At 34.6% G+C, this 14,657-nt stretch overlaps 1 protein-coding gene across 17 annotated transcripts in view; it reads right to left on the reverse strand.

Annotated features, from left to right (window-relative positions):
- Window positions 1-340: 340 nt before the first annotated feature.
- The window catches only part of ATP2B1 (ATPase plasma membrane Ca2+ transporting 1), a 118,970-nt gene continuing 104,653 nt past the window's right edge, over window positions 341-14,657 (reverse strand). For 15 of the 17 annotated variants that reach the window (XM_073213608.1, XM_017662423.3, XM_073213607.1 and 12 more), the window contains 4 exons: window positions 13,325-13,432; window positions 11,207-11,389; window positions 10,730-10,816; window positions 341-3,601 (listed from right to left, as the gene is read on the reverse strand). In XM_073213608.1, the coding sequence (XP_073069709.1) occupies window positions 3,290-3,601; window positions 10,730-10,816; window positions 11,207-11,389; window positions 13,325-13,432 (690 nt within the window). In that variant the 3' untranslated portion in view covers window positions 341-3,289. Of the gene's footprint in view, window positions 3,602-10,664; window positions 10,817-11,206; window positions 11,390-13,324; window positions 13,433-14,657 lie in introns of all 17 variants that reach the window. The other 2 variants (XM_073213610.1, XM_073213609.1) reach the window with 2 other exon arrangements.

The following is a 14,657-nucleotide window of genomic DNA, read 5'->3' on the forward strand; positions in this document are numbered from 1 at the left end:
GTTACCACAGAGTTCAGATAATTGCTATGATAAATTTAGATCATCTAATGAAAAAATCAGCCCTTACAGTTAATGTGAAAAATGAATCTTTTCTAAAACCAAAACATTGCACTCTCCCCTGGGCTGCAGGAATGATCTATGTGCTACAAGGACTGAAGATAGTGGGCAGCAATAAGGACAACATACCCACTTGCATTCTAGGGGCAAGATCATGTATATTAGAACACTGATTCACTATAACACAACCATAACATTGCAAGTACAGCATAGACTTTTCATCAGATTAAAAATTCTAAAATATGATTAGACAAGTTAAAATATTCAAAAAGTTCAGTCCCCATTCAGAAACAGATAAACAGTATATTTATTAAATGAGTTAAGACAAATAAACTTTACAAATAGACAAATAATAAAAGGCTCAGTGGCTAAAATAGATGGTAAGCATCATTAAAAGAAATCAACACCATCACGGTATCTCAATTGGCTTACACGTGTAAAAAGAAATTTTCAAAGAGCAATTTCACAGAAATGAAGCCAGTTTTTTTTTCTTATAAACAAATCACCATTTCTTGGTTCAAAACTGACATCTGTTATGAAAATTACCATATCACATATTTGTAAGATGACAAGGAGTAACTCATCTTCAAAGTGCAAGTAAGTCTATTTACAACCACAAAAAAGGCAATGATGAGGAGAAAAGGGTTTTTAAAAAATATACAAAGATTAAAAACATTTGGGATGCAAAATTAAACAATTTTTTGGTTAGAGGATTAAAGAGAAAAAGTGATTGAATTATAGATGCTGATTTCAGCTATACATACTATATAATGGGATCCAAGATCTTTAACAGCTTGCTTGCATTTTTCTCTACTTACATGATGCTTTGGAAATTTCTGGTAGAAATTACAGTGTCTCAGAGACAGAAATAAAGACTAAGCATGTCTTGCTACTACTTCATGGGTGTCAAAAGACCCGTTTATGGATTAAGAGTTGGTGTAAAAAGCCATTGCCTTGAGTTGAAAATGAATACTGTAAAAGCTCAATACAAATCCTCCACTGCACATGCACTTCTAAATCTTTTGGTAATTACATTCATACTTAAGCATAACCAAGTAAAAAAGAAAACTGAAAACATTTCCCCTTTCTCTAGTCCCTATGCCTTAAAGGCTTCTCAAGCTGCTAGGGTCAGTATTTAGAGTTGAAAGGGTTCTTCGACATAGTCTAGTCCACCACCCTCACTCAGGGTAAATGGTTTTCCCAAGGTCATGCAGCACGTTAATGGCAAAGCCAAGACTAGAAACACGGTCTTGACTCCTAGCCTAGTATGCTTTCCAGCATATCATGCTACCTCTTTTTACAGTATGATTCACTATAAATACCTGATGAATAAATATACAATTACAAATGCTGACAGAGCCAATGTGTTTCTAAGACTTGCAGAGGATTACTGCAAAGGATTGATGGAGAGAAGATTTTCCCCCACCCACCAAAAATATCAAGCATCATCCACTAAATAGTTCTGTGCTGGGTCAGCACTCTGAGATGTTGTAGTAGTCCTTTATGTCAGCCTGAGGATTGTATATCTGGTGAAATCTGGGCCTAATAGAATGCCAGTTCGTAAATGATAAAGACAGAGGCAAAAAAGGGGAGAAGGTAAACAAGAGAAAGAAACAGAGACTTAAAGATATCCAATGGGCGTAGAGATGGGCATTCCAGCACATGGTTAATTATTACATCTAAACGTATCTTTTAGGACCTTTTTCTACCTTTTCATATAATCTCATTTTACCTAATTTGTTATTTGGCCACTTAAGAATTTAAAAAAATGTATCAAACACAAATGGTGCTCATCATTATTATTTTTAGACTGTGAGACTATGTTACACAAACTATATTCTATGAAGAGTATGTCAAATGGTGAAATTGCAATGATTTTCTTAATCTGACTATTAGATTACCACCAAGGAATTAAACAGTACTTCATGGGGCTGTTACCATCTTGAAATTTATTCCAATTGTGGTTAAAGAGAACAGACTGATGTAGCATATATGCAGGATTGAGTAAAGAAGCTGAAAGTTCTTTTAAAAAGAAAAAACACTGTCGTGTATTTATTTAATAAAAGGGCATATTTATTTATGTTTACAAAGTTTTGAAAACAAAAGGAAAACATGTATGCTTCTACTTATTAACCTTTTTCAAAATGCCAACAGCCCTCATGCTGTATGAAAGTTTCTAAAGGTTTATTAGAAAAATCAATATAGCTCACTCACAGTTCACCAAGACATCACTGAACTAACATGTTTAGACAAAAACAAAAAGGACTAAGGTTTTCTTGTAGTTTGATAGTTTGATTTAATTTAATTTGCCTGAAATAACAAAAGCATTTCAAGCATCTTTCATTTTGTAGTTCATGTCCCGCATTAAACAATCTACTAAATTCTGAACAAAGGTTATTAGCAAGTTTTCAAAAATTTTAAAAATTAAACAGTTGTTTCAAAACCATTAAGTAGTAAATGTATTTAAGAAACTAATTAGGACAGATGCCATAACTTCATTAGAACACCGCTGCTCATGTTTTTTTCTTTTTGTTTTGTTTTTGTTTTTTTGTTTTTTTAAACAAAGCATTAGTGTTATCTATTTGGCTATTAGTATTAGCAATTTATCTACAATATTTAACAAGGTAGTTGTAGGCAAAAATTTAGTACAGTTTCAATAGAAACACCCCTTTTTGTTTTCCTGAAAATACAGCAGTATTTGAAGGACTAATTTTTCTCTGCATCAGTTATAAGGAAGCTTCCCATCTATGAACAGGAACAAAAAAAGTATCTACAAACCTTGTAAACAGATCTGTATCATTTATAAACATAAATAATCCAAATTATTAACAGCCAACAGCAGAAATTAAAGTATCAATTCAATGATCCAGGGCTCTTTGCTTGCTTGCCCAGCTCTTCCTCCCGCCTCTCCCCCATCAAAGGATTGAGATAAACTAAAGTTCTAATGCGCCGTTCAGGACCATTCTTAGGTACTACTGATGATCCACAGGTCACCTTATGCTGAGTTACTGTTTATCTGTCAGTTCATTTCTCCCACCCCCCAAAAAGCACCCTCAGTCTGGCAGAAAGCTTTACTTTTTTTTTTAAAAAAATAAATCTACATTCGTACAAGTGTGTCTTCTGTTGAAGTCCAAAGACAAGAATACTATCTTGTCCGTCACAAAATGTGAAAAGACCCAGTTTCAATTTGTTTCTTTACAATGCAGCTAGTGTGTTAACATTCAGCTTACAATCAGAGTGATGTTTCCAAACTATGTAGTGGGCTTCCTGGGGATGAAGAGGTAGCAGACTTGTTCATTTCTATTGTAAGGTGAATCCCGCTGTCAACAGCATTGTTATTTTTGTTGGGAGAGGGTGGAGGACTGCAGTTACGTTTTGTAGGAGCATCATCTTCAGCATCAGTGTCATCAATAAGGGGGATATGAGGCTCTGAATCTTCTATCCTAAACTCAGGATGTGTCATAAAGTTGTGAATAGAACTTCTTGATTCCGGTTTTTCTAACCCTTCATATAAAGAACTACGAAATGCATTCACCACTCGAATCTGTAAATATCAGAAAACACAAAAGATGTCAGTACACGTTAGCTTAACTTAAAAGTGGTTCATTTATGAGTTTGAATCCACAAACAGCTAGGTATGAGTGAATCATATTTGCATGTAATGCAGTGGAACTTGCAATACACTGTAAAAAAAATGAATATTTTAGTAGGACACTACAGAACAACAAAACCACAGAGTCTAAGAATTAAGAGGTATAGAATTCAAGGTAATACTGAGAAAATCTCATTGTCACTGGCTAAAAATTTAATAGCCATTTTATAGGATTCTTTCCCTAAGAAAACAAAAACAAACAAAAAACAAACATAATGAAAACTTAACCATACACAAGCTTTTGCTGATTTTTTAAAATAAAAAAAATGTAATTTCTAAAAACAGTTGGTATAAGTTAAACGAAGTCAAGCACAGAGGGTTACTATTTTCCATGCTAGGGATTAGGGCGGCACCGACTATGAAAAAGCCAAGCAAATAGAAGCTGAATGCCACAATGAACTCACATCTACCCCACAAATTCCTTAATTAAAAAAGTAAAAAAAAGACAAAACCCAAATAAATATCTATAAAATGCCATTAAACAGCTATAAATATTTGAGTATATGCCATTTGTCTATAAAGTATTAGTGTTTTTCTCTATAATAGATCAAAACTTAATTTATATACTATAGTTTACTGGAGAGAATAGATTTAAAACCCCTCTGGGATTCTTCTGTGAACAATTTTCCAAGGAGAAGACAAAGTTTTCTGGTACTTTTGTCCCTAAACACATAGCACAACAATTTACCCTCCTTCTCAGAAGTCTGCTGTGTGGGTGAAAAGAGGTTACAGGTAAGTACGTCAAAAACATCACTGCACACATGGACATTAGGTTTCATGAACCCAGTGTCATGCAGATTTGAAAAAAAAAAAAAAAGGACAAAATCCAAATAGTTGAGAATTTACTCATATCAGTTGAGAATTTACATATATCAGTTCAAATACGTGTTTGCTTTTGCTTTGATTCTAATAAGTCCTGTTTAGTAGCGAAGACATCATTTACTCATGTTAAGTGAAAAAATGACACTGTTGTTCTAGGAAAAAAGATGTGGTCCCCAAAGCCACCTTACAAGACAATGATAACAAATGGACATTTGAATATATTTGTATTAAAATGCAACAGAGTTTATGCCCACTTTTTTTTTTACTGTATATATTTAAGGTATATAATTTGATGATTTGATATATGTATATACTATGAAATAACCACTACAATCAAGCTACTTAACATGTCCATCACCTCACACAGTTACTTATGTGTGTGTGGGGGGAGAACAGTTAGAGGAGCCCAGCTGCTCGGCAACTTTCAAGTGCACAGTAGGACCCTTACCTACTGCCACGCTGCTGTGCATCTCCAGAACACACTCATTGTGCATAAACTGAAACTGTGTACCCCTTGATCAACAACTTCCCATTTCTCCCTACAACTAGCCCCTGGTAACTACCATTGTACTCTCTGCTTCTGTGAATTTGACTATTGTAGATTCCCAATTTTGGGAATTCATCCAAAGGAACTGAAAGCAGGATCTTGAGAAATGTCTGCACTCCTATGTTCTTTGCAGCATTATTTATAAATAGCCAAGAAATGGACACAACTATTGATGGACAAATGGATAAAGAAAAAGTATATTCATACAATGGAATATTATTCAGCCTTAAAAAAGCAGGGGCACTGCCATTGCATCAACATATGTCCAGTTCTGAACAAAACCTCATTGCTCCTCAGAGCTGTCTTCCCTGGCCTCCCAAGCCCTGTCTGTAGAGGCAGCTTCACTCCTCCTTCTTCACTTAGCCCTTTTCATAGAGAAAGAGTACAGCAGAGCTGAGTGGGAAGAGAGAGGTAAAGTGAGTGGGAATTTTAGCTCTGCCACTTACAGCTGAGTAACTGGGAAACAGACTTCCTCAACTATAAAAAAGGCAAATAATTTGCCATGGGTGGCTAGTTAGTACATGTATAGAATAACAGTGTTAGTTCACAAATATCAGTTAGGTATTCTCAAACCTTAATGTGCATATGAAGCAGCTGGGGATCTTGTTAAAATTCAGACTGATTCAGTAGGGGCCTGAGATCCTGCATTTCTAATAAGCTCCCAGGTGATGCTGAAGCGGCTGGTCCACAATCCACACTTTGAGCATCAAGCATCTACTCTATGTTGGGGTGTTAGTTTTATCATATGCTACTTTACAATTTTATTCATGTGTTTATACTTTAGTTTCTTCATCTGACAGACTATTAAGCAGCACATACTTTTTCAATTTCCTTTATTGTTCTTGTCCCCCCTTTACTAAGAAGTAACAGTGTTAAACATACGGTGTGTAAACAATGCTTATTAAACATATCATTATAATCATTCATTTAGTTCTTTTGTTATAAAATTTTACAATTCACATTTTATACACATGGACATTCAGCAACTATCCTGGTAGTTTATAACAACCTATATAGTTAAAAAAGCAAAATGATCACCTCCCCCTCAATAAAAGAAGTCTGCTGGTGTCTGTGGTCAGCAGGCACCGAGGGGACACCAGCTGGGAGGACCGGCTGGCTGGCCTAATGGAAGATGAGCGATGTTCAAGATGACCCTAAAGTTGTGGCTCACTGGCCAAAACTTGACCTGGTTGCTGACAGGGCTGCTAACAGCTAGAGAAACAGTTTTCTGTTTTGTTTTGTTTTTTTGGCCAGTTTGGGTAGACGGGAGTAGTGAAGAATTAAGGGGGAAATATATCAATTTTGGAACATGTTAAATTTCAGGAGCTGCAGAACATACAAGTGAAAATATCCAGAACTCATGAAAAAGGTATGAGCTTAAGTTAGAGATCTAGGAGTTAGCAAAGCTCTAAGAGGGGCAGAGTATAAAGTAAGCAGTTGGGTGTAAGTGTGTACACACAATTATACACACAGACACACATCTGAGGCTGGTGGAATAAGGTAAGATTCCTTTTTACAAAAACTTTTTAATTTTGGTAAAATTTTTTTTATTTCTGAAATAAGTTATCTGAGAACATCAGAGCTTGAAAGGATTAGTTGAGATACTTAAACCACTTTATCAATGATGAAACTGAGCAACCCAGAGGATGGGTGGCTGATGCATCAAGTCACCCCTTATCAGTTCTGCACTCTCAGTTCCAGGTTCTTTGGAAATCAACAAAAGAAGAGAACACATGGACATTAGTTCATAGGTTACTTCACTAGAATAAAGTACTTCCTAAGATTAAATGTAAGGCTGCCTTCCTTCGACTCCACTATTTCGTCACACAATGATTGGGGTCAGTATCAGCAAGTGAAAGGACAGCTCAGAAATGCTCCAAGCAATACAGTTCTCAAGGAACAGTTCTCATATTAGGTTCATACCATAAAACCTAGATTGAACCCATGTATTTTACTTTCTTATAAAGAACATAAATAAGAAAGTCCTCTCAATTGAAGGCATGACATTGGGCTTACACTTTCTCTGATCTCTATTACCTTCCATATGTAAAAGTCTCCCAGTAAGTAGTACTTCTGAGTAATGAATCAGCACAACTGTTGTGCACACTACTTTAGGTAGTAGGAAACTAATACCAAAATGAATTCAGTTTAAGCAGAAACATTAAGAAATAACCCTAACAACCTATTCCTGACCATCTAAGCCTTACTGTTATTTTTTCTTTTAATACTCCCATTAGTATTTGAAATTTACTATGCAAAACATAATTATAACTTCTAAAATTATGAAAATTCAATAATCCCTACATTAAGAAAAACTTATGGAGTCAAGCCAACTGAGGAAAATATCAGAAGAAAACATTGCATTAAGTACATATGGTAAACAAACAAAAATTCAAAGCGATTATCATAAAGTAATTTTAAGAAACTGAAAAATGGTAAGGTAAATAGTATTAAACTTGTTACAAATCAAAACAAAATCATTTTTCTAAATACAATTCTATCTTTAATAGCAGAAAATAATAATATTATTGCCCAAAACCTGATGTGCAAGAACATCTGTAAAACATGAGACTATTTAATACCATTTGATATGTCTTACCTTCTACACAGATTGGCTGTTTCTGAAATTTATATTCATCATCACCTTTACTATGTGCACACTAACTTAAAGCATTGCAGTGGTAAAGCAAAAGATATTGGCAACAAGAAAGTAAATTCTAGATTATTTTTTAAAGTTGGGTATTCGTAATATTGAATTTTCTGGAATAGGGGTTGGTAAATGCTTTCTGAAAAGGGCCAGACAATAAGTAACTTGGGTTTTGTGAGCCATATGGTCTCTGATGCAACTACTCAACTCTGCCCTATAGTGCAAAAACTATAACTGATAATACTTGAATGAACAAGCATGACTGTGTTCTAATAAAACTTTATTTTCAAAAACAGGTAACAGGCCAGATTTTGCCCACAGGCTATAGTCTGCCAACCCCTTACCAAGAAAACCCAATTTTCTCTTAATTTCTCCTTTAGGAAGGCTTAACTATTGATTTAACAAAAGAACTTAATTTTTCTTTATCAAATGACTCATTCTAATCAGTCTTCACCATTAGTAAAGAATATTTTCTCTAGAGATTTTAAAAGATCTAAAAATGAGGTAAAAAAAGATGATCTTTCTAGAGGTGTTTCAAGTCTAGTATAAGACAAAGTTGAAATGGATTATTATTTCTTTCATTTAGCAAGATAAACACTCCAAATAAGAGTTAAGTCTGACATTCACTTTTTGATATTTCTAAGAGTATTCTATATTGGGGCAGGAACATAGTGAGGAAATTAAAGCTTTCATTAAACATATTAATACTACTAATCCATTCTATATATTGGTTGATGCTCTGTACCACCTAAGATGATGCTTCACCAGCAAGGTTGAAAGAAATTTATGGTAACAGCAATATAATTACTGCAACTTTTAGTATATAATGATATCCTCATGAACAAGACATGCATCAGCCCTCCATACTACCTTATGTTCCCATAACACAGAATATAGAATAAAAAAAAATAAACATTTCAAACCTTAATGAAGCAACAACTACAAACATTCCCCTGGCCACAGAGACACAGCAACTCAGAGGTTTCATTCAGAGTTGTACATCTAAAAAGTGCCTGGGGCAGGTGTGGGTAGCTTTGTCTTAAAATACATTTTGTGATTGATTTTATGTTTACTATAATAAGGCCTGGAATACAATTATACAGAGAAATGCCACCCATATAGTGTAAGGTCATGTGACACCCTCCAAATGAAAATAAGGTTAATTAGTAAATTTTTGCTGAAATAAAAATGAATAGAATGCACTCCACCCATGAGACGAATATGTCTAAAAGGTTTACCATGAAGCTAATTATGAGGGAACAATCAGACGAATTCAGAACAGAGGCCTGGATTCTTCAAAAAGGTCCATGCCATGAAAAATGTCATAAAAAGTTGTAACACATACAGCTGAGGATGCTTTCTTAGATCCAGGATCATAAAAGCTATAAAGGACATTTTGGGGACACCTGGAGAAATCTGAATATGGACTGTGTACTAGATAAAATGGTATTGATGTTAAATTTCTTGGTGTGCAATACAGGATGATTATATAGGAGAATTCTTACTCTTAGGACATACATGCTTAAGTATGCAGAGATGAAATATCATGGAATCCGCCAGTAGTGTTCCCAGGCATAATGCCAGGAGATTTCATAATGCCAATACCATTTCATTGAGGTATGTAGAACCGGGGTAATTTTTAAAAGATTCCTATCTGTCCATGTATGTAAATTAAACATCCTGTCTAACATTACAGGGTCAGTTGTTACTTGAAGCAGTTGTTTGAAAAGAGCAGAACATCATGCTGCCTCTGCTTATTAGCCATGCACAAGTCATTTAAGCTCCCTAGTCAGTGTTTGCACCTATAAAATGGGGGTAGTTCCCGCTCTGCCTGTTTTACAACATGGGTAAAAATAACAAATACTTAAACAGTGAACAAACAGTGAGTAAACTCAGTTTTCACACAGCATTGTTTTCTCCCTCAATTCATCCTCTTTCCGGGTTCCCAAGGTTCCTTGAGTCCTTGGGAACTGGCTAATGACCAAAAGGAAAAGATAGGACTCTGACCAAATACAAAATTAACCTTAGGTGTTTCAGCTGATTTCAGGGTGGGGGTAAGGTTGGGTGAGTTTATATCTTTAGTGCTTCCAATATGCTGAGAGTCCAACATGAAATCAAGACCTTAGTTCATAGTAAGAATGATAATAGGTAATATGGTTTGGGGAAAGTTTGCCATTTACTAAAAACCTGAAAGAAAATTTGTTATTCTAGTCAATTAATGGAAATTATGATATGTAATGGTTCAATGAACCTTTCTTATCTAGTATGTAATTTCAAATTTATTTATACAAATGGGAAAAAAATACAAATATCATAGAACTTTGAAGCTTAAACAGGGAACTTTTCTTAAAACAAAAGCAAACCCCCACCAAAAAATCTAAGGCAAGGCCACAAATCTAGGCTAAGAAGGTAAACAAATTGGCTATATACTGAAGACTCTTCTTCAGGGCACTAACTTAACTTTCCAAAGTTAGTCCAGAACTGAACAAAATTAGAACTGAGCAAGATGAAAGTCAAATGCTAAATTCATTTTAGCCTTAAAAACACAGTTTCTTAATTCTGTTAGACCAGTTTCAAAGCACATGCTTCTGGGAACCATGCAGTATGAACATGTTTAAAGGCATATACTCAAAAATTTATAGTAGTTTCACAAATTCTAAGCTACAATTTTATTCCCCGTATTAACTGTCAGAGTTAGCAGAGAGACAAGCTCACAGCTTTCATTTCTAATCTTTGGTTGCAATTGTTCCACCTGTGATCTAGCCCTCTAAGAAATAAAACAACAACGACAACACTTTGAGGTCTCAATCCACTTTACGAAAAGAAAGCTTTATGAAAAGCCTGAACAATGAATTTAAACATTAAGGAGAAAATGAGAAACGTTAGGTGTGTGAAGTAGGAAATGTTAATTTCATGCACTTAGGAACACACACTCACACCCCACAGTAGTAGAAGCAGTAGAAGAGGAAAACACTACATGTGTAGGGGTAGAAATATTTGTTACATCATGATGCTGGCTGGCGATGGAGGGTTGCCGCCTTAGAGCCCCCTGAATGGAACTTCCACTCTGGAAAGCATTCACTACATCCATCTGCAAGGAATCAGAGATTGTGACAGCTTGCTCAGCAAGAGAGAGAGAGAACATGAGAAAGGACCATTCCATCTATCAACATTTAAAAAGTAAAACAGAAAAAGGCACTTTTTAAAGAGCAGATAAATAGGCAAGTTGCATTTTGAGGTGAAGGTGGGGGAGAAAAGCTAGAAAAAAAGGAGCTTAGGGGCATATAGACACATTCTCTGATGATCAGTTTAAACTGTCACTCATTCCAGGCACCAGTATTATTTTTTCAAAAGAATATATTTTGTGGGTTGGGAAGGCTTGAAAAGAAGTCAAGGAGCGCATTCAAACCTCCTCCCCAAGGTCCAAATGCCCTTGGCTCCCGCTCCCATCAGCTCTCCTACCTGTCTCCCAGGCCCATACCTGTGTTTGGATTCTGTTCAGACCTCTAAACCACAGGATCTGGCCACGCCGCAGCTCCCTTTCCGCGTGATCAATCTCCTCTGCGTCCTCCGCTAGCTCCTCTTCGGGTATTTCTTCCTTTTGTGTTCCATGGCCCGCTTCTTTTAAGAATTTTAAACGGCTAGTTGGAATTGTTGAAATAAGCTACAACACAGGGGAAAGAACTTAGAAATAAATCACAATCTAGAACAACTAAACTGATCAATTGTAATAAAAAAGGCATGAGAAGTTGTAAGCTTAGCCAACTATCTTTACCAATGAAGCAATGAGATCCTATCCACCAGTTTCCTTTCTCACAACAAAAAATATTCTTCTCTTAGCTACACACAAAAGATTTAAGTTCAAAGAGTAAAAGGTTCTCCTGAGTGAAAATAAACCGATTCTATTTTCATGTTTTAATTAGGACAGTCAAGACAGCAAATTATACAACCATGCTTTGATACATATATGTATGTGTGTTGATATATATGATTATTGAAACTCATTACTTATATTTATTTCAAATAAAACAAAAATGGCCAGTGGTCTTACTGGACACAAAACAAGTTTGTATGTCATTAGTGCTGTAAAGAGTTCAATGAGAAAAACATACAAAAATTCAAAAAATCTTCAAGGTTAAACTGAAAAATAGTTCTTTGTTTATTAAACGTACTTTTTAAAATAAAATGCACGTATTTAAAACTGAATTAACACTGATTGCTAATAACACCAAACAGTAACAGAGGCCTAGGAAACATGAAGGATACAAAAAAATAAAATAAAATATCAATGAATAGGTATTAACTTTTAACTGTTAACAGCCATTCCTTAAGGAAGTTGGGCTTATGGGGGAAATAATCCTCAGTCAGAATCAGAACTGCTTAGACAGCTTCTAATCCTACCTTTCAGAGGTAAAACAGGCTCAGAGACACAAATGGCTTGTTCACGAATGACTAAGAACCTAAGTCTCCTAACTGCCAAGTTCAATGCTCTTTCTCCTGCACCACACTTAAAATCAATAGACAATGTCAACCAAAGATAAGTAACCAAAGATAGATGCCTGTGAGTATGTGTGCTGTACTGCATTTCCTCTTCCTGAAATGAGCCAGGTTTTTGGGGACGTTCTGGGGTTCTGACTTGTCTATGAGGGAACATTATGAAACAACTAGAATGGTAATCAAAAAGAAAAGTAGAATGAGTATGGATCCTACTTAAAAGATCTCTAGTAATGAGGTCTTCCATACAACTAAGAAGAGAAACCTCAGAACCTAGAACACAATTAAGAGAAAGGTGAGGTAAAGGGCATATAAAGACTGAATTAAGTTTAAGTAAAACCTGTATGTTTGGTTTGACTGACTTGCAGAATGACAATAAATCAGCTCACACCAGTTACACACTACAGCATGTGTTCACTGTCATTTATGAAAATGTTAGTATAGACTATCAGTTTTATAGTAATAGTAATGGTTTCGAATGAAGGATGCACACTGTATTACCATTTACCTTAAAAAAAACAATGACATGCATTTGCAAGTCAGCTCCTATAGTAAAGATGAAACATGTCTCCTTTTTCAGACATTGTATATATACACTGTTAAAGCCAATCAACCCAAATAACTGAAAATGTAATTTTGTGGCCCAATTTCCCAGATACCACTATTTTTATGGAAACATTCTCTAAGTGAACTGAAACTCAAACCTTTTCTTATGCTACATTTTGGATTAAATTACGTAACAAAATGATGAAAGTCTAAATTACCTAAGATTTTTGTTTTTATAAAGACATTTATTTGGAAGACACAAAAAAGATACAGATATTAGCATCCTAACCAGCTATACATGCATCATTTTAATAGGTGTTGTAAAAATTGTTCTAAAAGACAAGTTAAAAAAGCTGCAAGAAATTTTAAGTGTTTGATTGTATAGGCATAAGTGACATAGAATACCATATTAAAAAAAAATATATCCCTGAATGCCGTTTCTTGACCAAGAATGATAATTACTTAGAATCAAGTAATAGAACTGATTAAAGAAAATACATACTAGAAAGTAAAGGAAAAAAGCACTTTAGGTTTGAAAATAAAATGATGAGATTTTTACCTGGCCCCAGAGTAATGTTCCCATTCCTAGGAATATTGACCAGAGCCACTGTTCTATTGAAAGTTCTGAACAACTGAAAGGTTTTCCGCCAAACTGCACAATTATTATCTGGAGGAATAATCAAGAGTAAATTTATTTAAATCTTTAAAGTTTTATACTTCATATTCTTAAAAAATTACCCAAGTCTGTGTCCTTTAAAACTCAAGCCGAACAAGCATTATTCCGATGGTGACATTTATTATTAACTTTACAGCTGGCAATAAGACAAATGAAGTGAAATCTCTGCTCCAAATTTTAAATGCATGTATATTTCATGTTTAAATCATGCTAACTAAAAATAAAAAGTTCTCATGATCAAGGAGATTACACTGTTTCCAACATAATCCTAAGTAACTACATTCCCCTGTATTTAGTGCAGTTCTTTGAAAGAAACAATTTATTTTTCTCACAAAAGGATAGTATACTTTTGGGGAAAAGATCAAATTATGGAAAAGTGGACATAATATTCAGTCTTTTTTGTTTTCCTTCTAAGCAGTCATTCATTCCTAATTAAAATTTCTATGTGAGGACAAACATGAATGGATTACAAGAAGAAAAGCAACTTGCCAATATTTATGAACTATGTGCTAAGATGGCAGGCCCTCAAAATTTATTTCTTATAAAGAGGGATAAATCCAATGATCTACATGAATAAAATTCTTAATACAGTGCTTATGTTTCCTTTATTTTAAAGGGCCTAAAACAGTGTATGTGGGAATAAGAATAGTAATATTCACCCTTATGTAAGTTAGGCTTCTCTTTGATATGGCAGTTAGTAGCTGCCAAATATTGAAATTAAAGAGATCAATTCAGTAACATTTTTAAACATTTTTACAAGTTACAGACTTTGTTCTTTGTAGCTGCACTTTATTCCCAATTCAAGTGGCATTTATTTGTCAATTTCACTGTTCTTTAAATCAAAGTCACTTGTACACTTATACAGGTAAGATTCACAAATGGTTTTTTTAGGAGACCAAGCAGTCGATTATAACTGATTTAGAAATCTTGCTTGGATTTTAAAAGATATTTACAGAGATCGAAACTGGAATAATTTTCTTTTATAAATCAAGAAAATGATCATGAAAAAGAGCTTAGCATGTATTTGTGTGCTTTCATTTTTTAAAAATCTAAAAAACTTTTATTTTTTTTTGTTTAGTATAATGAGGGATGCGATAGGGATGCTGTGGAAACAACCAATGATTAATATGACCGGTTAATTTAGTTTCATTAGAATAATCTTTCATTTTAGGGTTGGAAGAAATAATATTAATTAGTTATGGCATTTACTAAGAAC

Source organism: Manis javanica, chromosome 10 (genome assembly GCF_040802235.1).
Source record: "Manis javanica isolate MJ-LG chromosome 10, MJ_LKY, whole genome shotgun sequence".
NCBI classification, from domain to species: domain Eukaryota; kingdom Metazoa; phylum Chordata; class Mammalia; order Pholidota; family Manidae; genus Manis; species Manis javanica.